The 23,456-nt window shown below is 43.3% G+C and overlaps 1 protein-coding gene across 2 annotated transcripts in view; it reads right to left on the bottom strand.

Annotated features, from left to right (window-relative positions):
• Positions 1–2,790: 2,790 nt before the first annotated feature.
• LOC126266694 (neural cell adhesion molecule 2) overlaps positions 2,791–23,456 on the bottom strand; it is a 571,136-nt gene continuing 550,470 nt past the window's right edge. Inside the window, exons 13-14 of one of the 2 annotated variants that reach the window (XM_049971131.1) lie at positions 12,480–12,769; positions 2,791–3,006 (exon numbers count right to left, since the gene is read on the bottom strand). In XM_049971131.1, coding sequence (XP_049827088.1) covers positions 2,884–3,006; positions 12,480–12,769 — 413 coding nt within the window. In that variant the 3' untranslated portion in view covers positions 2,791–2,883. Of the gene's footprint in view, positions 3,007–12,479; positions 12,770–23,456 lie in introns of those variants that run through there. The other variant, XM_049971132.1, reaches the window with a different exon arrangement.

Here is a 23,456-nt window from a genome sequence, read left to right on the forward strand (position 1 = left end):
TATGATCAACGACGAATGAAGAGAATCGTTCACGTGGCAGAAGTGCAACCCTCGAAAATTTCTGCAGGTCTCAATGCTGGGCCATCAACATTTGTCAGCATGCGAACCATTCGACGAAACATCGACATTGGCTTTCGGAGCCGAAGGCCCTCTCGTGTACCCTTGATGACCGCACGACTCAAAGCTTCATATCTCGCCTGGGCCCTTCAACACCGACACTGGACTGTTGATGACTGGAAACATGTTGCCTGGTCGGAAGAGTCTCGTTTGAAATTGTATCGAGTCGATGGACGTCTACGGATATGGACAAAACCTCATTAATCCATGGACCCTGCATGCAGCAAAGGGACTGTTCAAGCTGGTGGAGGCTCTGGAATGGTGAGGGACGTGGAGAGCTGGAGTTATATGGGACCCTTGATATATGCCATCTGACAGGTGACATGTACGTAAGTACCCTGTGTGATCATCTGCATCCATTCATATCCATTGTGCATTCTGACGGACTTGGGAAATTCCAGCAGGACAATGCGACACCCCACACATCCCGAATTTCTACAGAGTGGCTCCAGGAACACTCTTCAGATTTTGGACATTGCCGCTGGCTACTAAACTCCCCAGACATGAACGTTATTCAGAATATCAGGGATTCCTTGCAACGTGCTGTTCAGAAGACATCTCCATCCCGTCGTGCTCTCACGGACTGATGGGCAGCCCTGCAGGATTTTTGGTGTCAGTTCCCTTCAGCACTGATTTAGACATTAGACGAGTCCATGCCATGTCGTTTTGTGGCACTTCTGCGTGCTCACGGGGGACCTAAACGGTATTAGGCAGCTGTATCGTTTTCTTTGGCTCTTCAGTGTATGTGTAATATGTGTTAATTACGGAATTAGATTCTGATCTGTCGACGCAGCTCAGTCTACAAAGTGCGTTCGGATAACAAGAAGAGGATTTATTAAGTCGGAATCCAGTTATATTTATGACTTTTTTAACCTTTTGTGATTTTGAAGCTACCGTTTCTATTTTTTTAAATTGTAGATGCAGGTAGTTCCTTCATAAGAGCTTTCAATATGTATCTAGAGGAGGAGTGCAGTATCATAAATATCTAAATATAGCCTGTGTAGCTGTTTTCAACTAGTAGTTGAGTGTAACAATGTAACACCAACCTGTGCTGGAATTTAGCACTCTCTGATGAACATTTCGGTAAAATAAGTGGATAATTTATGAGATGTTTTGAAATGAGTTTCATTACGAGCACTAACATGTCCTATGGCTTTCCACCTTTCTTTCCACATGATGCTCAATTATGTTTCACACAAAAGTAGCAGCACCGGTACCTCCATAGATAACACTAGTCATGAGCCATTTTGTAGCCGGCACGCAGTATCTCAATTATTATGTATTTTCGCGTGCAAATTCCGAATTACTTTTCAAAATTTTCTAGCCCATAAGATTTTTGAGTTTTTAAAGACTTTTTTTTACTGCCGGGCCTTTAATCAACTGTATGAAATTTTTCTAAACTGAGTGAAGCAATGTAGAAAGGAAGTATATTTATTGAACGACAAATAAGAAAATTGATGAAAGAACCAGTCATTGTTACCAAACTTACAAGTATCGGTGAAGGGCTTATTGGCCAACAGGAGAGATTATGTTTCCATAACTATGTACCCACTGTGATTGATCTGTTAGACAGTTGCAACAAGATGGGATGTAGAATACCTTTTAAAATTCAGTTTTGACATGTTTATTTCCGGAAAATTTGGGAGCCATAAGCGCTGAGCAGAGTGAACGCTTTCATCAAGAGATTCGTACGATGGAACACTGTTATCAGCTTCAGTGAAAGGCTTATATGAAAAGTGATTACGGCTGAAGTCTTCTAACGGAAAGCGGTCACTTTTTCGAATAGCAAAGAACGTTCATGTTGAAATATGGTGTGGCGTAATTTAAAACTTACACTGGCGATATTTTCATTCATACATACTAAATAGTATTACGTTGTTAAGTTATTAATATGTATTTCTTGTTTGTTTCAATTCTGTTAATGTTCACATGTATTGTTTTTTTTATTATTCTCTGTATCAAGGAAATGTGACGTGATTGAGAGAAACCAGTGACTTCAGTATACCAAGATGAGGCAAATCCAACCATCTATAAAACTGATACAGAAAAAAATTTAAATTTGTTTTGTCATTAGTATGCATAGGAGACTGCAAACTATGCCCCCTTTAAATGCTACCGCTTGCCTAAAATCTTTGGTATCTTGAGCCATTTGTTAAATTCCAAGCATGACAAGACCATATAACTTAACTAATAATTAAATATAGTATTGTACACAGTAATTATGAACGAGGAACGCTACAAACCTTGTCCGCAGTGTTCTCTCCTCTTCAGTAAAATTTTCAACCATTTACCTGAGCGAAAGAAAGGCACGGAAGAGAAAAGAAAGGGAATGAGAATGAACCGATCGCTACACATTTGCGATTTTCAGCGAGTGGTAGAGCCTCGGCCAGCCACCACTCGCGCGTAATCTCTTAATTTCCAAGCTGTTCCCGGAGGCAAATTGCTTCCGCCGCCATTAAAATTAGCTTACTCTCATAGTTATTCATGACTCGCCGAAACGAAGGATTATGCTCCAAAGAGAATAAAATTCTGAGGAATTTACTGACGTAATTGCTTGGAAAAAGGCTGTAGGTCTTCCTCTCCGTCTGTTACGCCGGTTGCCTCGCTCTGCGTCGTAAATACGCAGGGCCGGGTGGACTGCTGGGTGACTGAAGAAACACAAAACAGTATCCGTACATATTAATGCTTTTATTAGTCTTGGTATTTACAATATAAAGAGTATTGATTCGGATGAGCGGGCAGTGTGTGTGATTGTGTGTGACGTGGCTATATACAGCTCTCCTGGATGCGGTGCGACGCCGTGACGACTTCGGGTCCGGACAGCAGCGGCGGCAGCGTCGCGGCGCCGCCCGACGGAGACGTCGCCGCCGAGCGCAGGCCGGGAGACACCTGCCACAGGTCACAGTCAGAGATCACACAGAGAATGGCGCGAAGGTGGACCGTACAATAAGTCAACGAAGTGTAATAGAGGATGCAATGCCTGGTGGGCAAAATAATGAAGAAATAATCAATCTGTCATTGGGCAGCGATATAAATCAACGGGGAAAGTTAAAAATTTGTGCCGGACCAGGATTCGAACCCATGTCACCTACTTACTAGGCAGATGCTTTATTTATCTCATTTAGTTCGCTTTCGTTCGTTGCATCTGCTCGGGGCGGACGTCGTGACATCCGTTTTAATTTCGTTGTTGATTGTTGATCTATTAACTCAGTTTTTTTTTTATTACAGAGGGCAACTAACCCTCTGACCGAACACGCTGAGCTACCATGCCTGCGCTTTTGTTCGCTTTTGTTCCTTGCATCTGCTCGGGGCGGACGTCATAAGACATCCATTTATGTTCGTTGTTGATCAATTGGAGGTTTTTTTATTACAGAGAGCACGTAACCCTCTGATCGAACACGCTGAGCTACTGTGCCGGCTGCTCTGAACACTGCGCCATCCAGACACACTAGTCATCGTCACTGCATGGACTACTCTAGCACACCTCCTGTCAGACCCAACTCCCCAAATCACTCACGCAGGTCCGAAGAAACAGACACAACAGATATATAACTAAGATGAGGATGACCAGTGACCACTTCAGTGTGGATGTTCACCACTCTTGATCTCTTACCGGAATCAGTGAAATGCAGCGAGAAATGAGGGCAATGGGCAAGGCGCACTACGTTAGCAATGTACGGATAAGTTGAGAATTTGGATGTGTAGGAATACGTGCTAGTGTAGTCCGTGCGGTAACCGTGATTTGAGTGTCCGGATGGCGAAGTCGGGACGGTAGCTAAGCATGTTAGCCGTTCTCTCTCTCTCTCTCTCTCTCTCTGAACAGGTGTCAGGTGTCATGGAGCAATAACGAACAAAATATGAGCAAATACAAGATGGCACAGTGGTCAAAGTATCTGCCAAGTAAGCAGAAGATCCAGATTCCAATTCCAGTCTAGCACGTATTTTCAACTATCCCAACAATCAATGCCCATTTGCTGATAATGTTAATTCCTTTGTGTCTTGATACATAGTGGCTGCTGGATCAAAGTGGTCCCTGTTCTGTCTGTCTTGTCCAAAAGGACAGACAACACTTATGCAAGAAAGGATCACGTTTTGTTTTCATTTGGGTTATCGGTTTCAATCTTTGTGACAGGCCATCTTCAGATCCAATTTCAGTAACAGAGAAAAGCATAAAATCGTACAAAGCTGATCGTGTAACATAAAAATACATACAGTGATACTATACAAATAAGATTATAAGACAATTCATTCTAATTACTGCAAGTAGTACTTTGCCATCAGAGCAAAGATACAGTCAAATTACGGTATGTGCTCTGATGTAATCAAGCCTAATGCAAAAGGATAACTGTTAATTCGATCTCAATGTAAATGGTATATTTTGCAAGTTACGGATTCCGTTTGACTTAAGTTCATAAATTTCGTAGCAAATTAGCAAAAATAAATAAATAAGTTAAAATTTTTGAGTTTTTTACAGCAATGGTTTCAATAAATTTTGCAATATCTACATAATAACTTGTGCAAGGTAAATTTAAATGCTTTCGTCGCCAGCTATGCAAGTGCGTAGACTATTAGCTTACAATACTGTAGTATCTCTTTTCTTCTACCTCCTGCTTCGTGGGAAGAGATACACTCCTGGAAATTGAAATACGAACACCGTGAATTCATTGTCCCAGGAAGGGGAAACTTTATTGACGCATTCCTGGGGTCAGATACATCACATGATCACACTGACAGAACCACAGGCACATAGATACACGCAACAGAGCATGCACAATGTCGGCACTAGTACAGTGTATATCCACCTTTCGCAGCAATGCAGGCTGCTATTCTCCCATGGAGACGATCGTAGAGATGCTGGATGTAGTCCTGTGGAACGGCTTGCCATGCCATTTCCACCTGGCGCCTCAGTTGGACCAGCGTTCGTGCTGGACGTGCAGACCGCGTGAGACGACGCTTCATCCAGTCCCAAACATGCTCAATGGGGGACAGATCCGGAGATCTTGCTGGCCAGGGTAGTTGACTTACACCTTCTAGAGCACGTTGGGTGGCACGGGATACATGCGGACGTGCATTGTCCTGTTGGAATAGCAAGTTCCCTTGCCGGTCTAGGAATGGTAGAACGATGGGTTCGATGACGGTTTGGATGTACCGTGCACTATTCAGTGTCCCCTCGACGATCACCAGAGGTGTACGGCCAGTGTAGGAGATCGCTCCCCACACCATGATGCCGGGTGTTGGCCCTGTGTGCCTCGGTCGTATGCAGTCCTGATTGTGGCGCTCACCTGCACGGCGCCAAACACGCATACGACCATCATTGGCACCAAGGCAGAAGCGACTCTCATCGCTGAAGACGACACGTCTCCATTCGTCCCTCCATTCACGCCTGTCGCGACACCACTGGAGGCGGGCTGCACGATGTTGGGGCGTGAGCGGAAGACGGCCTAACGGTTTGCGGGACCGGAGCCCAGCTTCATGGAGACGGTTGCGAATGGTCCTCGCCGATACCCCAGGAGCAACAGTGTCCCTAATTTGCTGGGAAGTGGCGGTGCGGTCCCCTGCGGCACTGCGTAGGATCCTACGGTCTTGGCGTGCATCTGTGCGTCGCTGCGGTCCGGTCCCAGGTCGACGGGCACGTGCACCTTCCGCCGACCACTGGCGACAACATCGATGTACTGTGGAGACCTCACGCCCCACATGTTGAGCAATTCAGCGGTACGTCCACCCGGCCTCCCGCATGCCCACTATACGCCCTCGCTCAAAGTCCGTCAACTGCACATACGGTTCACGTCCACGCTGTCGCGGCATGCTACCAGTGTTAAAGACTGCGATGGAGCTCCGTATGCCACGGCAAACTGGCTGACACTGACGGCGGCGGTGCACAAATGCTGCGCAGCTAGCGCCATTCGACGGCCAACACCGCGGTTCCTGGTGTGTCCGCTGTGCCGTGCGTGTGACCATTGCATGTACAGCCCTCTCGCAGTGTCCGGAGCAAGTATGGTGGCTCTGACACACCGGTGTCAATGTGTTCTTTTTTCCATTTCCAGGAGTGTATATTACTGAGTCATGGCGAGGGGTTCTTATAGAGAGACATCTCTGAAACGTTCTAAGAGAGAAGTAATGAGAAGCAGTAGAAATGAGAACAACTAGTAATTTAACATCAAAACTGATCACGAAGCTAACGATGTTAAGGAATTCTTGTACCTAGGCAGCATAATAACAGATGACAGATGAAGTAAGAAAGCGGTAAACAGGAGGCTAACACGGGCAAAGTATCGAATATAGGCTTAATTCGAGGAAGACATAGCTGAGAATACACGTTCGGAGCACAGAATTGTATGGTAGAGAAAGATGTATAGTGGGAGAACGGGAACAGAAGAGAATCGAAGCGTCCTAGACGTGATGCTAGAAAAGAATCTTGAAAATTGGGTTGACTGACAAAGTTAGGAATGAGGTGATTCTCCGCAGATTCGGTGAAGAAAGGAACTGAAGGAAGACACTGTCAAGAAGAGACAGGATGACACGACATGTGTTATGATCTAAGGGGAAAACGGCAGAGGATGAATGGGATTTGAATACATGGAGCAAGTGATTGAGGAAGTATGATGCTAGTGCTAGTATGAGATGAAGAGATTTGCGCAGGAAAGGAGAGAACTTTGTAGCGGGCTGCAGCAAACCAGTCAGAAGACTGATGACTCTGAGAGAGAGAGAGAGAGAGAGAGAGAGAGAGAGGGGGGGGGGGGGGAGCTACTTTGATAATCAAAACTGAACTACGTAGGTTATTTCTGTTAGAGCAGACAAAGTATGTGCCAGCGCTCATACCCTGAGGCACACTGCGACTTAAACATAAAACAGTGAAGTACCATATTGTATAATTTATCAGTGTGGGCATGAATACCTTCAATTCTACGCATTCCACAAATATCTACAAGGTACGTACATCATTAGAGACGCAATATCTAATAAAATATCATTCAGATTGCTCAAACTGCACTGATAGGTAGGTATACACACTATCACTGGCTGGCAATATACCCCAGTGTCTCCATATAGTAATAGGCACATTTGGCCTAAGTTAACACTGTAAAGTGAAACATAACAAAATACAGATCAAAAGTGCGTAAAACATTTATAGCTGGTACATGTAATTGATATACAATGTACATATTTACAGGACAAATAAAGGTGATCACAAAGATGAAACACGTCCATTAAGTTGAAGGTAAAGTGTGGTAATGACGCGTGTCCAAGTTCTCTGCCGGTCGCGTAGGTCACACAAAAACAGCCATATTACGATTACAGAAGCAGGAAGCCAAACACCAGGCATCCTAGATTTAGTAAATCACATCATAGCATGTCTTGAAACAAGCATTCGGTGAAAACTATTCCTGCTCATCCAAAACCTTGCCTGGTTCTTTTCTTCTAGCACAGTATATTTCTAGATTCTTCATCTCTGTGTTTGTGTCCATATTTGAGAGTGTGCTGTTGCATGTTGACATATGTGTGCTTGGTGTGGTTTTATTTTGTGCGTTAGAGTGTTCTATAGAACATGCAACACGTAGGACTTTCAAAACACTTTCTATCTCTCCAATACATCGCTTTTGGCTTTAGTCACAAGTACCTCAAAATTTCTAAGTGTATTTAGGTTAAAATCAATTGCCGAGATCGCAATAATATTTGTTTATTTACAGGTTTCTGAGGATGAATTTAACGTAAACAGACCCCGGTAAATAACCAAATATTATTGCTATCTCGCCTGTTGACTTTAAGCTAAATATAACACCAGATCGCTGTACTCCATACACAGAGTTCTCTAAATTTATTCCTAAGTGTAGTTCGTAATTCTTTTCCCGTGACACATTTTTCCAAACGTTCTGTGGTAGGGTATTTTCTTTTTTGAAGGTAACTATTAATATTGATTTACGTAAAGACTTCTCAGTTTTGGCAATGTTAGGCAGTGCAACGTCATGCTGACGTACTTAAGTTTCTAACTGAATTTGGAAGTACTTCCTCCGTTACAGTTTGATTTGATTTTCACACACACACACACACACACACACACACACACACACACACACACACACATTCACATAGCCGCGCGACTATGGAGCTGTCGTACCCATTTGTTCTGCCAATGCTTCAAAATATTAAGTTTTATTTTTAATTCTGTCCTGCGATGACAGAACGACAGTAAGATCCCTTGCATTTTACGGGATGATGCGATCCCGCGTAGATTATAATGTCGATGGACACTGACTGTTTGTCTCCTTTCATTAACGAGCTATTTTGTCAGATACTGAGAACTATGGTGTCATGTGACACACAATATTTGCAGCGACGGCAACGACTAGCCACAATTTTTATTTCGTCCACTCCATTGAAAATGCACCGTTACCGGTTTTGGATTTACACCTTCATTCTGAGACAACTTACAAGTGTTCACCAAGCACGATGAAAGATGTGTATATCTGAGTGGTGTCTATTCTGTCAGACAGAAAAGCCAGCACAAGAGATGACGCCGCTGGTGCATATATTTATATGAAATACAGGATGGGGAAGTAAAGGGAACGGATGTATGGGAAACTCGTAAGTTCGAGTCTCACAGGGCACTGTGGTAATGCAATGACGAAAACTGAAAATTTGTGCAGGACCGGGACTCGACCCCAGATGTCCCACTTCTGTAGAAAAGTTGCTTTAAGAGCCTCTGCCATCCAGATACTCTTTCCATGTGGCACAAATTCTCAGCTTACCGTAGCTGCAGTGCAGCGTTTCTCACCCATTAAGCAGCTACTCGCAAATTATTGGTTCCTATACGAGTTCGAACGATACCAGTACATCCACATTGAAACTAACGTCAAGGAGCTTCTTTCTTATTTCGCATTTTTGAATCACTTCTGTGACTAACTGTATTACATTGAGTTCACGTGCCAACGATTGAAGGCAGGAATGCTATGGAACACTATTTTATTTTCATTCCCATACTGAGGCCAGCAGCCCTACCGTTCAAGATATTAATTTTCAATATGAGATAGGAATATGACTGTGTACTTTCAAGTCAGGGAAGTTTTATTTCTTTCTTGTATGTACGGAGGTTTGATAACGTCCGTTGGCGCTTATTTTCAAACCGTGCTTGGAGGTTTGAGCTTTCCCACCCTTCTTAAAGGTACGTCTACTGATATGCCGTGCGCCAGATGCTATGGAAAGCCCCAGTCCCTTTCAAAAATTTTGTCGGCTGGCGGGTGGGGTTAAGCAACAACTCCCTAGCTTTCCTGCGATCAGCCGCTCCCGCATTCTAAAGTAGTCACACCGGATACTGAGTCCGTGGAGGCTTCGTAAAACCTGTTGGAGCGATACACTGCGTCGAGACCTCGGTGAGTATGGATGTTTGTCTGGAACATGCGCTTAGAATGAGTCGGGCTGAGTTGCGTGAATTAGGCCATTGTTAGACTTCAGAGTATTAGCACATTCATCGTTAACCAGCGATCTATAGTGCATCCCTCATTGATATTTGCTTATTAATTTTAGTAATTTTATGTACAAATTGCGTTCAGTCATTACGCTCAGGTTGTGTTCGATAAACAATTCGCCAAAAACTGTCAGTGACTAGTTTCGCGTTTAGTTGTTCCTTTAAATATAAAATGTGGATGGATGGACAAAGTGATTATAGATAGAAAGTCTCACCAGTAACGAAATTCCAGTAGTGAAGCGGACTTGTTCTTGTTCTTCATGAAAGTCTGTTAGTGATTATTGGTCCTTCTTGAAAATTGTCCTTCTGAACATTCTCAGAGACCTAATTCTTTTTATTTAAATGCTGACTATATTATTTTTTGACCGTATATTGAGTAAATTCAAATCCAAGTTCTTGTGAAATATTAGTCACTTAAGACAACACGTGGCAACATATGTACTTCTTTCGGTTAGCAACTCTTTTATCAGGAAGAATCCGAGTATCCGAGCATAAACAGTAAGCCTGTCGCTAACCATAAGCGCGTGGAAAGAATTTTAGTAATTTTAATGAAGTTTGCTACCAACGGTTACCCCTCCTCCCTTCCTTTCTCTGCTCTTCTTTCTGGTATCTGTTCATTGCCTCTCATTCTACTGACAGAATATTATTAGCTTGGACTGAGTGAACCGTCATGTACATTAAGAGGCATCCTTTCTGACTCTCATACGTAATTTAATGTCCCTATTATTGTGTGTACGTAAATTCTGTTTTTGGAATATGTGCTAGGGCCCACGGTTGCCTATGGTTAGTGTTCAATAACTTCCCTCATTTTGTGGGAAATGTCTTCATCTGATAAACTATAAATTTTGTCACGTAGTTTATTGTCGACCTAAGTCATTCTCCCTCATTAATATAGATAACCAAAATTTTCTGATTATGCTAGGAAAGCTCATTTATTACCGAATCACGTGAGTTTCCCGTTGCGTTTCCTCATTGGCACATCATTCTCAGAAATCAGTACGTGACTTTTCTCATTTAATTACAGTTCAGTGCGACCCTTGCACATACGGCGAACGACATTTACTACTTCTGTATGAAATAACATATGAAGTAACGCCTGTTGTTAGGTGATTCCACTCAAAGAATATCAATGAAAGACAACAAAGAGAGACTTTCCTTATGAACTATTATCGCAAAGACCAATGTTTACCCCCATCGAACACAGCTGCAGATAAAGCACCCACTTCCAACATGGTGTGTTGGTTTACAGAGAGTTGCAAATGAGCACCTGTGACATTTGTTTTTATTCTCTTTGTCTAACGAATGACAATCATAAATGAGAAATATTTTCGCAACGTATTTCTTGTATAAACAGTTCCCGGCGCACACATCGGGTTAATTCTGTAGGAAAATACGAATTTTCGACATTAACCACCATTGCCTTTCCAAGAAAAGCAGCTGACTGTGGAAGAAATAAAGGAATCATGAACGTTACAGACCAGAGGTGACATTGGGGACAACAACGAAACAGGTGGTTACAAGTGTATGGTATGCTGAAAGGCAGATGTAATATAAGTGGAAATAAAACACATTCGGTTTCGGTTCTCAGCGTAATCTTCCTCCCTGGCACGGAGAAATTAGAAATCGTAGAAAGAGATAAGACACTCTGCAGAGCTTGATAAATCCATAATATTATAAAAACACAAAATTACGTGGAAGACAGGCTGACAGCTCCGTATAAATATTTTCGAATGCATAGCGCAAGATCCCATAAAGCACGTTAAAATAATGTAAGGTTACTTATGACGTCAGTGTGGCGTTGCCTGTTTCCTTTCTTTATTGATTTCTTTCGTCTGTGTGACAAAGTAAAAGCTTATAACAAGTGACTCCATAATCAGCTTAGGTGTTACTGCAATGCAAACCGTAGAATACAGGAGAGTGAGTGCAATTTTAGCTGTTATGTAAGTCACTATGTGCAATGCCTACTATAAAAGAAGAGTCCACGTTTTACGGTTTCCAATAGAATTATATAAAGTGATGTTAGAGCATCTATGCTTTGAAGACAACACATGAGAGTCAGTCAGGCAGGATCACTCCACGACTGTGGCTGACACGGTCTTCATTAGCTGTCGTAGAGATCGCGCTGAGAGTATTTACGCTCTTTTCTTACGCCCTTCGCTTCGTTCACGAGTGTTCGACTTACAGTTAAAATAAATGTCTTGCCAGTAACTCGACAACAAGCAAATACTTATGTGCATCAAACATCTGTATCTTATCTCATGCGATAATTTATTTGTTGTGCGATTGTCGAATTTCGGCTACAGTATCATTATCAAGTGCATATAGCTTATACTCTGATTACGCAAACAGACGATACAGTGATAGGTCCGGTGAGCACATGGTGAATACACGACATTTTGTGGTGGTCCTGGCAACGAAATTTCTATTCTTTCTCTGATTGATAATTCGAAGATTACATTCAAGATTGCCAAATCGTGCGTGTTACTTATTATTAGTGTCAAAGCGGTCTATAATACAATATCAGGTTCGAATTTCAATAATATATGACTGCTCACGAAACGGTTTCTATACAGACCACTGTAGATACTTCGCTGCCGCAGTCTAACCGTGTAGACTGGGGAGTAGAACTTCGCACTTCTGTCCATACCAGTCCTACAGTTCGTAGATATCGGATTGCATCAGCACACGCCGAAAAGTTTGTTTTATTGCCATAAATAATCTCTTGCGTAATTTCACCATAGGGATCATAGAATTGTGGTCTCTGTAACGAGCCTTGCGGTATGTCATCTTGCTATATCATTGTACACTGTTAAATCTCCATAAGTCAGTGCTTTCAGGTAGGTCGCATCACATTACAGGGATTGTAGACTGTGGACTGCAAGGCAGCTCGGATACTCACGCTGTTGCAGTTCGCGAGGGCGGTCGCATCCTTGCAGGCGAGAAGCCTGTGCAGGGTTCCGCCCCCGCCCCCGCCCCCGCCGCCGCCAGCGCCGCCCCCGCCTCGGTGCTGCGCGCCCCCAAGGCCCGTGCCCGCTGACACAGTCCCCACGAGGGCTGCCTCCGTACAGCAGCCGTCGCCGTCGTCGTCGTCATCGTCCCCGCCGTCGCACGCTCCACCGACGCTCTTTTTCCGTCGTCGTTGCGGAGGCGTCTTGTACATCTTCATGAAGCCCTTGATCGGCCGTCTTTCTAGAGCACACAGCCAAATGCATACTTTTGTAATTAGAATGCGAGACGACGTCTTTATATCCTATTACAAGCACATCAGATACGAATCCAAGGCATTTTTCTGAGTGGGTTGGTTCATAATGTACATTCACCAGTATTCCATATATTTTACAGTGACTTAGAGCTAAAATAAACAGGAAACGGACCCTATGACGAGAACAGTTCTCTCTAAAGCTAAATAGATAAAATGTGCTTCTAGCACCTGGCGCAGAAAGCTGTATTCGTATCGTAAAAATTTCTCCGATCTTGTACCTGAAAAAATAGGCTGACACATGTCAACGTCTCCCAATAGTGAACTTCTAGTTGAAATGCGATGCGTCTGCATTTAGTACTTCTAGCCTCAACAATGCTGTGAATACATGGGATCAAGTAAAAACTTAAAGAAAAATTCCCTCGAACTCTCTGCCTTTGTTTTATACGTGATATTCTGTTAACTTAATGTATACCAACTGGATAACGAAAATGCTTGTATAGTTTGAAATGACTGGCATACATACAGTAAACAGTATTTCATCAACTAAACAATGTGTCTTGTCTTTGTCAGGGAGTGATACTATCATGTATTCTTTCAGAATTGAAACATCAAATAAAAAGAGTTTAATATCCGAGACAAGAATCGATAATACCAAAGTTTTATTTCCTCTTTTGAGAAGCACAATGCAAATGGCTCAGTAGGTGGACACTCAAGAGCAGGACACAACTGAGCAGCTGTAGCCAAACAAGGCAAGGCCTGAAATAATAACCTGTAGGTTGCCTACAGTTGAAAGCTCCTGTTTCAGATCTGTTAAAATGACAAAACTAGAACTGACAGAACCGGAGACAGAATCTAATATAGAGGCAGATAAAGCCACTAGAGGGCTTGCAGGGTGATGAGTTGGTACCGTAGCCAACAAACATAACCGAAACCGCCGCTACAGTCATCGAACAAAGGAGTTGAATGCTGACAAGGACCACTGGTTGAATTCAGTATATCACTGTTTGAATTCATGTTACCCATTTACAATAAATTGAGGAAATCCCACTGGTCTCACGAAGTTAGTACGACCTTCCTGTTTCGTGAATCGACTGAGTGCACGGATTGCTCATATCAAATAAATGGTTCAAATGGGTCTGAGCACTGTGGGACTTAACATCTGAGGTCAACAGTCCCCCAGAACTACTTAAACCTAACTAACCTAAGGACATCACACACATCCATGCCCGAGGCCGGAGTCGAACCTGCGACCGTAGCAGCAGCGCGGTTCCAGACTGAAGCGCTTAGAACCGCTAGGCCACACTGGCAGATTACACTTTTCGTATTATGTTTAAACCGAGATTTTTAGTGAACAAGTAGAACAACACGAAACCTGGTTAACAGTAAGCAATTACAGCCAGGGTAGAAAAGAGATGTAGATAGTACCTCTCCCTCTGTCAGTGCATATCAAAGCACTTAATAGCAAACAATAAATCTGCTCCATAAATTAGCTACATTTTGATAAACCTGATTTACCAGTAGCACAGGAAACGCTTTTCCACATCATTTCGTTGATTGTACTGTAATACGTATCAAGAACCCAAGTACCTTAATCTTGACTTAACAACAGAATGCTGGTAAGGTGGGGCGCACCAGATAATGACGTCAGACTTACGAACACTACTCAAAGAATAGGACGATTGAGGGTTTTACATGCGACGGTTCGTGACAGTTCTGGGACATGAACTGTATTATTCTGACTTGCGGCCCGGGAGCGAATGGGTGAACGTTGACCGGTACTGTGATATATAGTGAATAGTTCAAGAGGTATTTGTAGTAATGATTCATTCCCTATGCTCTCCCTCATCTTGATCGGTGCGCTATGCATTTAAAGAATATTTGCGCTATCCATGGTCCTGATGTTGGTACCATCAATGTCACCACATTTCCAAAGAGTATGACTCCAGATCTATTCGGAAAATGTCTGACACAGAAATGCTAACCTTGATCCCTCATAATAACCCTTATAAGTAACATTTTTAGTTCTCAAGAGGGTTCTGCTAAAACTAATTACATTGATAATTCGATCCAAACTTAACCCTTACAAGCACACTAGTTTCGTAATCAGAAGGCCTGACGAATATAACGATGTAATTTTTTACTTTATGCTGTTAAAATTCACAAAATTGTTGGGTAAGGTTTACTGAAACGCAGTTTTACAAGATGTAAGTGCTCGATTAAGCCTTTGGCGTAATAAGGTCAGTCGATCAAGATTAAAACATGCCGAAGATGGGGAAATAATTAGTAAAGTCGCAAATTTTTGTATACCTGTAGGAGGAAGTGAGATGAAGCACACACTAGAAATTCTGACCGGTGGGGGCTGAACGCGAGAGTTGGGGGTGTGTATGAAGGTTTCTTTTGTACGTGTTTCTTGAATAACTCAAAAACTGCGGTCGCAGTACAAAACTTAGCTTCGTTAAATTTTCTACAGAAAGGTCGTGTTAACCTTCTTCTGGAAGGCTAATAGTTTGCGCTTAGAGAGCGAGAGACTGTGAAAATTTCCGACTTGGGTTTTGGAAGTCAGATACAGAATTGTGGGCTGCATAAAACGACATCGGTAGGGGCAGCTGAATCGCACTGTATACCGACTCGCGTATGCACACTCGACTTTCGCAGAGCATGGTTTGCGATATTTCGTTAGTGTTGGTAACTTACTTTGCCTACAACTGTCGTGTGCGCGGACACACACACACACTTACACACTTCCAGTATCAAATATTAATTTATCGCCGGGTAAATGCAACAGGAACTCTGGACAACCGCCGCGCGCACATTCCCGGCGTGTTTCTCTGCTTATTCAAAGCCGCGGCGACCTGCCCCGGAGGAGGTCCGGCTTACCAAACAGTGGCGCTGGTGGCGGCGGCGGCGGCGGCGGTGGCGCGCGTAATGAAGACGGGATTAGTTGCGGCGGCCGGCAGCCAGCGGCGCGCGCTAATACATTATTACACGCGGCAGCCAGCCAGGTAGAGGTAGGCGGACGGGCTGCCGGGTCGCGGCTGACGGCTAAATAACGAGCCCGCTCTGTGCAGGCGTCACGTTCTCCCAAGTGCCTGGAAATTACTGACAGGTGTCTCAAGCTCCCATTAGAGTCCGCAGCTTCGGCAGTGTATATTCTGGATAGGCAGCAGGTATTTCTGCAATATCTCTCGGGAGCTACGAGCTGCTCACGTCTGTTTCTGCGCTACAGGACGAGGAACATGTTTCACTACAATGGCGGTCGTTCACCTCACTTGTGTCTCACTTCGAATCTTTCTCTCAAACAGAGCTGAATTTACACGCCGGGAAAAACACGATAATGGGGCATGCATCTGTGGATAGTAGATGTACACATATATCCTTTTACATTTACCTACAATATAGCAGGTCAGCAACTGGAAGCAGTTAATTCCATAAATTATCTGGGAGTCGGCATTAAGAGTGATTTAAAATGGAATGATCATATATAGTTGATCGTCGGTAAAGCAGATGCCAGACTGAGATTCATTGGAAGAATCCTAAGGAAATGCAATCCGAAAACAAAGGAAATAGTTTACAGTACACTTGTTCGCCCACTGCGTGAATATTGCTCACCAGTGTGGGATCCGTACCAGATTGGGTTGATAGAGGAGATAGAGAAGATCCAACGGAGAGCAGCGCGCTTCGTTACAGGATCATTTGGTAATAGCGAAAGCGTTACGGAGATGGTGGATAAACTCCAGTGGAAGACTTTGCAGGAGAAACGTTCAGCAGCTCGGTACGGGCTTTTGTTGAAGTTTCGAGAACATACCTTCACCGAGGAATCAAGCAGTATATTGCTCCCTCCTACGTATATCTCGCGAAGAGAACATGAGGATAAAATCAGAGAGATTAGAACCCACACAGAGGCATACCGACAATCTTTCTTTCCACGAACAATACGAGACTGGAATAGAAGGGAGAACAAATAGAGGTACTCAAAGTACCCTCCGCCACACTCCGCCAGGTGGCTTGCGGAGTATGGATGTAGATGTAGATAGTAGTTTCAACAGCATAGTGGTATAGCTATCAGACCTCTATCTGTGTTTCCCCTTTAATACGGAATGCTCAGAGACGCAGTTTGCGTGTGAAACAAGCAGGAAACTATGCTATTGAAATTGACTTGTGCTTCCTCCAGCCAACTGAGCGAGTCTGAGAGGGGTGAAATTGTGCCTTTGCGAATGGCGGTATGGTTCTTTCCGAGAATTGCCACACAAGTTGAACGTTCTGCAGCAGTGGTCACGTGAACATTCGTACGCCTGTAGATGAGGTCCTGAACGTCAACGCAGCACAGCCACCTGCCAGGACCGTCGTATTGTAAGGGCAGCAGTGGCAGATCATACAGCTACCACAGCACAGATAAGAAGGCTTGTGAACTCAGACGCATCAACACGAACTGCTGCAAACCGACTATAAATACCGGGAGTATTGGAATACACACCTCTAGCCGGTCTACCATTCACACCGTAGCATCGATGTTCATGACTCGACTGGTGCCTTCAGACTACCACTTGGAACAAACAATACTGTTGGAAGAAACATCCGCAACTGAGAAATTTAGCAGAGGTTGACAATACCTCTTCAGTTGTAAATTTGCCGGCCGCGGTGGTCTCGCGACTCTAGGCGCTCAGTCCGGAACCGCAGGACTGCTACAGATGAACACCTTTTCCATAAACAGCAGCCGGGATTATTGGACAGATTACCAACTTAAAAAAAAATGGTTCTGAGCACTATGGGACTTAACTTCTGAGGTCGTCAGTCCCCTAGAACTTTTTTTTTTTTTAGAACTACTTAAACCTATAACTACCTTAAGGACATCACACACACCCATGCCCGAGAAAGGATTCGAAACTGCGACCGTAGCCGTCGCGTGGTTCCAGACTGGAGCGCCTAGAACCACTCGGCCACTTCGGCCGGCAACTTTTAAAATCCGACCTGTTCTACATTTGTATCAATCCATCAGAGATGTGGCGTCAGTAGACGTCACATATGCCCTCCAATCTAACAGACAGTAAAAACAGATCTGTAACGGCGCCAGCAGGAGCGACGCTGAACCAGCGCCGTCCGGAGATATTTTGGGAGGCCGCTGTGTGCTGCCACGCGACAAATTAGTAAGGAATCTCGGATGTAAAATTTTGTAAGTCTGAAGAGCCGGGTTTACTCAATCACATGGAACATCAACAGCCGCCATCCAGGAAGCGCAAACATTTCAACACCGTCTCCCAGACAGGACACCAAATTCGACACTCTTGTGTGAGACTGCGAACGAGCTCAGCAGAGAATGATTAGAAGAGCACAAACAGAACTGCCTTCGTTACTCTCGTAACGTTATGCAAGACACACCAGGTGGTGTATCAGCTCAACTGTGTGATTGACGATTAGCTGTGCCACTGTCAAACAGTTTTTTTGTGTCATTATAAAATGTTCCGTAGGAAAAGTGATTTATATAACAGTATCCAGCGCTTTGTGAACACCAACAGTGAAAATGAAAATTTGTCAGCCGAATGTTATCGACTGTGAGGAACAATGTACAAACTCTTTAATTTATGTCTCATGTGGAGAAATTCCCGAATTCATCACGGCTAGAAGTTTATTTAAATGCTACAGCGTAAGTTTCCGTAGTAAGAAAGGAAATCAATGGTCGAATATAATAGTAAAAGTTCAGCTAAACAACTTGTGTTAAAAGCTGAGAAGACTTGCCTCTTTTTTTTAAAAAAGAAGAAAAAAAGAAAGACAGCGAAGTGTTTAAGAATCTACAAGTACATGCATAGACAGCCGGCTCCAGTGAGGACTGATTTCCGATTCGAACCTGCGCACAGTCCAGTACCAACGAAGTAGATCCGTTTTCAATGGAACTGTTTTTAAACAGTAAAGCTTTTTCTCAGTCTGAAGTCAGTATTCAGTATTTACTGGACGGCACTACGTTTCACTTAGCTACGTGGCCCCGGCTTGTCTGTCGTAAGTCTTCAATAACAAGATCTGAAGTTCCTGCTGCCTAGGAGTTTAATACCCGCAATAGCGCTGAGCAAAAGAAAATCTTCGAGTTCCACTATTTTTTTGCTTTCAGCTCTACGGATCTACTACGACTGTGATATTCAAGTATTATAAATTTACGATAGAAAAAGGCTAGCTTAACTCAAGTGTTTAGATAGCTTACGCTCTTTTCTTTGGGTCAGATAAGTAGTAATAACAACTAGCTCACTTTTCTACGCTGTTAAGTAACATTTTAATTTTCAGTTAAATGGATTCATCATTTTCATTTTTTATGTAAAAAGCATTTAAAGTACACATTCCAAGCAAATACTTTGTCGGTGGTTAATAAAAAACATTCCTGCGATCTTTCTAGCAGGACGTAACATAGACTTGTAAGAGTTTCACTAAGCAATAAATACCTTATAACAAATTCGTTAAGAAAATGTTAGACCACTGACTACTCGAGAAGACGTCGCAGAGCGGTGCCTCTCCTCGACGACGTAAGTACTCCATACCCGTTATCTTAGAGCATTCGATCAGTAGTCATGATGTCGTTCATGGCGTCGCACTAGAATATTTAGTTATGTTATGGTAATCTCTCGTATGTGAGATTGTTCTAGTGTTGGTGTTGCACTTGCTGCCTCTCGAGAAGATCAGCGGTTCGTAGCCGCGGATACTAAGGTGGAGCATCCATTCCTGAAGTCAGCACAGCAGCCGGCACTGAAGAGTAGTCCAGGCGCTTACCAACAGGGCTCCGGTCCAGGGCAGAAGCTGCCCAAAGCTCCAGCGTCGCACGAGTCTGGCGACCTAGTGTACCGGTGGGCCAGGCTCAGCACTCAGCACGACTTTACGATGTCAGACGTGGCGATCGAACTGAGGGGACAATGCAGGCAGTGATCTGGGAGTGACTGAGTACTCGAGACGGCGCGTGAATAAAACACACACGACGCGGTCACCGCCATTACAAGCAGGGATACTCCGGGGGGGCTTGCCTGCCTCGCAAGCATCACACAGTCATCGAAATCCGCTCCCAGCTGATGCAGCGTCCTCGGCAGCAGTGAGGCCACTGTAGGATTCGGCACTTTCCGGACTACATCACGTGGCAGCGACTTGTATTCTGAGTAATAAATGAAATAATTTTGAATACTGTTTTATTGCGTCTAACAACGCCGCACAGTTCTCGGCTTCACCCTGACAAAACAGTAGGATTTTCCGCGCGGCAGTTGATGACTCCTAGAGTACTACAGACAGAGTGCTGAGTGCCAGAGGCGGAAGGTCGATTATCGCAGAGCCAAGAACGCTGACCTCCAGAAGGCAGAGCGGAACAGTCAGATAGGAAGCATTCTTGGAGAGACGTGAGACTCTTGGTGTTGGTTGGCGGACGGCTGAGAATATGAGCGCAATGTCTGATGGAAGCAAGCACGTGCCAGCATGGTTTCATTAATGAAGTCTGGGCTGTGTATTTACTGGAGTCTGAGAACTTGGGAGATTATATATATATATATATATATATATATATATATATATAAGCGTATACATAACGATGCTCTGTGAATTAAATTGTTTTTGTCTTTCTACTTAGCACGTACCTTAATAATAGACCGTTCGACATATATCAGGCATAGTGGTGATTTAACACCCAGGACGTAATTCCTCAGGGTGCAGGTCCTATTAATTTATGCTGAACTTCACATTTATTCTATAGGCTAATTTTATTTGGTTTCCTGCTTTCGTTTGTATTTAATGTAACAGTATAAATTTATTTTTGGAATTTTAATGTTTTAATTATTACTATGTACTTCATAATATTGTTTGGTTTTCTGTTTTCTTTTCTTTCCCTCACTAAATACTGTAAATTCGTTATCCGATTTTAACAACTTTGTTATTTCTGCTTTTTTTCTTCGGGGTTACGTAGTCAGCGTGAATTAAATTACTTACTATTGTCTATTAGAGATGGTTTCTGATGTGGAACCGATATACTGTATACAAACACTAGATGTTGTGCTGGATACACACACGCCAGTGATTCAAAATTAAAATTGTTTGAGAAAAAATTTGAATCCTGAGGTGTGGTTAGAAAGTAAATGGTTAAAACCATAATTTCTCTCACAGCTCAACCCATTCCTACCACTCCCACTACCACCATTACAGGACAAGAGATTCAGAGGATTTGCAAAGGAATACACGGCGCTGCAGGAGAATGCAAGCCACACAAGAAAACCAACAAGAATGGAGAGGCGCTAGTAAATCTGCCCAAGAGGACAAGATGAGAATCATGAGATGTCACTACAAAGGCAATGCGACTAAAGACAGCACAGGTGACTACAGGTGACATTATTTCTGAAAGACAACCAGACCGCATGTACTGATCGGAGATAAGAACCACTGGCAACTTATGAACACTATAAACACAAACAAACAGTTGGACGGAATCTGATCATTATTTCACCGAAAGTAAATGAAAATAGAAATCGAAAAAAGAAAACCAGGACCACGCAGGATTAATTTTTGAACAGACACAAGGGTGAAACTGCAAGGAACATTACGTTTAAGAATACTGATAAAGTGATGGACATGATAAAAGTGAAATATGGCCACAAGTTACCCGAGAAGAGATAGAGTGGTGCAATAATGATTGTCAAGCTGTTCTAACTAGAAGAAAAAAAGTGTAGTTTCGGTGTCAGACAAGCCAGGAAACGAAAGGATTTGAAAATCTACCGAACGTTGAGGATAAAAACCCGTCAAGTGATAACAATCACCAACAGAAAGAAGTGAAATGAAAATTTGGAAGAAGCTGATGATGCATTCAAAAAATATCACACGAGGCTTCTTTACGGAGGTGGTCACAATAAAGGGCTGTGAAGTGAGGAAGAGTCCTTTGTGAAAGGGTATGATAATGAATTGAAAATAGGAGAGAAAAACGTGTGTGAGGAATTAGCAAGGTACTTCTACGATCTGATGTGTACTGAAACATGTGTAGAAAGACTACAGGAAAAATTACATTGATCATATATCCAACAGAATGGATGTAATAAAAGAAATTAAAGTTCTTGAGAAGAATAAGGTTGCAGTAATTGGAGACATTGCGCTAAGGAAATAAATGGGGTAGGCTATGTAAAAAATAATAGACATCTGCATGAAAAGAAAGACGCCGAAAGACAGGAAAGAAACCATTAGTATTCCACTACATAAAAAAATGACAAGAAATACTGGATGACTGCATAGGGATCGCATTGCAGAACATCGGGTACAAGATACTCAGTAGACTATAGGTGAGGAGGGTGGAGAAGAAGCTCGAGTTAAGCATTGGAGGCTGGTTTCCGAAAAGGGAGGAACTGTACCGTTGGCGTTTTTGGACTCAGAAGGATTTTAGAACAGCATCACAGGGAAGATAACAACACCGTGTTTTCTGCCGAAACTTACGATTATGTAGACATGACTCTGATGTTGAACGTCCTTCATGTAAGAGAAATGGGCGCTGTAACACACTAACTATTACGGGATACCCTTAAACACGCAACCACTATTATTAAGTACCGAATGCCGGAAAGCTTTGAAATAAAGAGTTAAGAAAAGGAGATGGTTATCATTGATTCTCTTCAACTTTTAGGTGAGTGGAGTGATGCAACAGTCGGGACTGGTGAAGAAAGCTATGGCTACCATAGGTGTAAACTAGAACATGACAGCATAGTAGACTGCCTAGCCCTTACCGATGAAATGTTATTGCTACATGAGAACGATTGTTGTGTGGGAATCAATGATCCAAAGAAACGGGTGGGTTGTTTGACGCCTTATACACCATCGACTCAGGCCTTTTCGTGTAGATTCTGAGTGGTGATGTTTCTAGAACGATTGCCCCGCTCACTCTCAAAAAAAATGTGTGATTTTAAGGCTGGGCCCTCTCCTTTCTGAAGGGAAGAAATGTGAATAAGAGGTGATGTGGCGAATTTCCCATCGTGTGACACGGCCACGGTGGCGTTGGGCAGAGTTGTGATTAAATTTGGTGCCTAAGTGATATCATCAAACCACCTTACATCTCACGTGAACTTCCGTTATTTTCTTCGATTGCGTCGACGCTTCGCTGTTTCAAGCGTCACTGAATCCGCGTGTGACGTCGCAGGGTGCCACGTTTTTGCACCATTGCAAATGGTTCAAATGGCTCTGAGCACTATGGGACTCAACATCTGAGGCCAGCAGTCCCCTAGAACGTAGAACTACTTAAACCTAACTAACCTAAGGACATCACACACATTCATATCCGAGGCAGGATTCGAACCTGCGACCATAGCAGTCGCGTGGTTCCGGACTGTAGCGCCTAGAACCGCTCGGCCGCCGCGACCAGCGCACCATTGCAGAGGAAGTCTGTAGGCACCATTGAGTTAAACTTCAAATTTAGGCGTCGCAAAGGGAGACTGTTAGGCGGTTCCAAAAAAATGGTCACTTAATTGTGTCGGGGAGTGTATATTCACTGTGCAACGTGCAAGCACTAGAAACGCACGCTCATGTCTTTTTATTGGACTATATAAAAAAAAAAAAACCGATGCGTGTTGTGGGACTTTACTGGAATCACTTCCCTAGACGCTCATGCAAAGAAATGTCCAAATGTGTGTGAAATCTTATGGGACGTAACTGCTAAGGTCATCAGTCCCTAAGCTTACACACTGCTTA

The sequence above is a fragment of the Schistocerca gregaria genome, chromosome 4 (genome assembly GCF_023897955.1).
Source record: "Schistocerca gregaria isolate iqSchGreg1 chromosome 4, iqSchGreg1.2, whole genome shotgun sequence".
Classification (NCBI taxonomy): domain Eukaryota; kingdom Metazoa; phylum Arthropoda; class Insecta; order Orthoptera; family Acrididae; genus Schistocerca; species Schistocerca gregaria.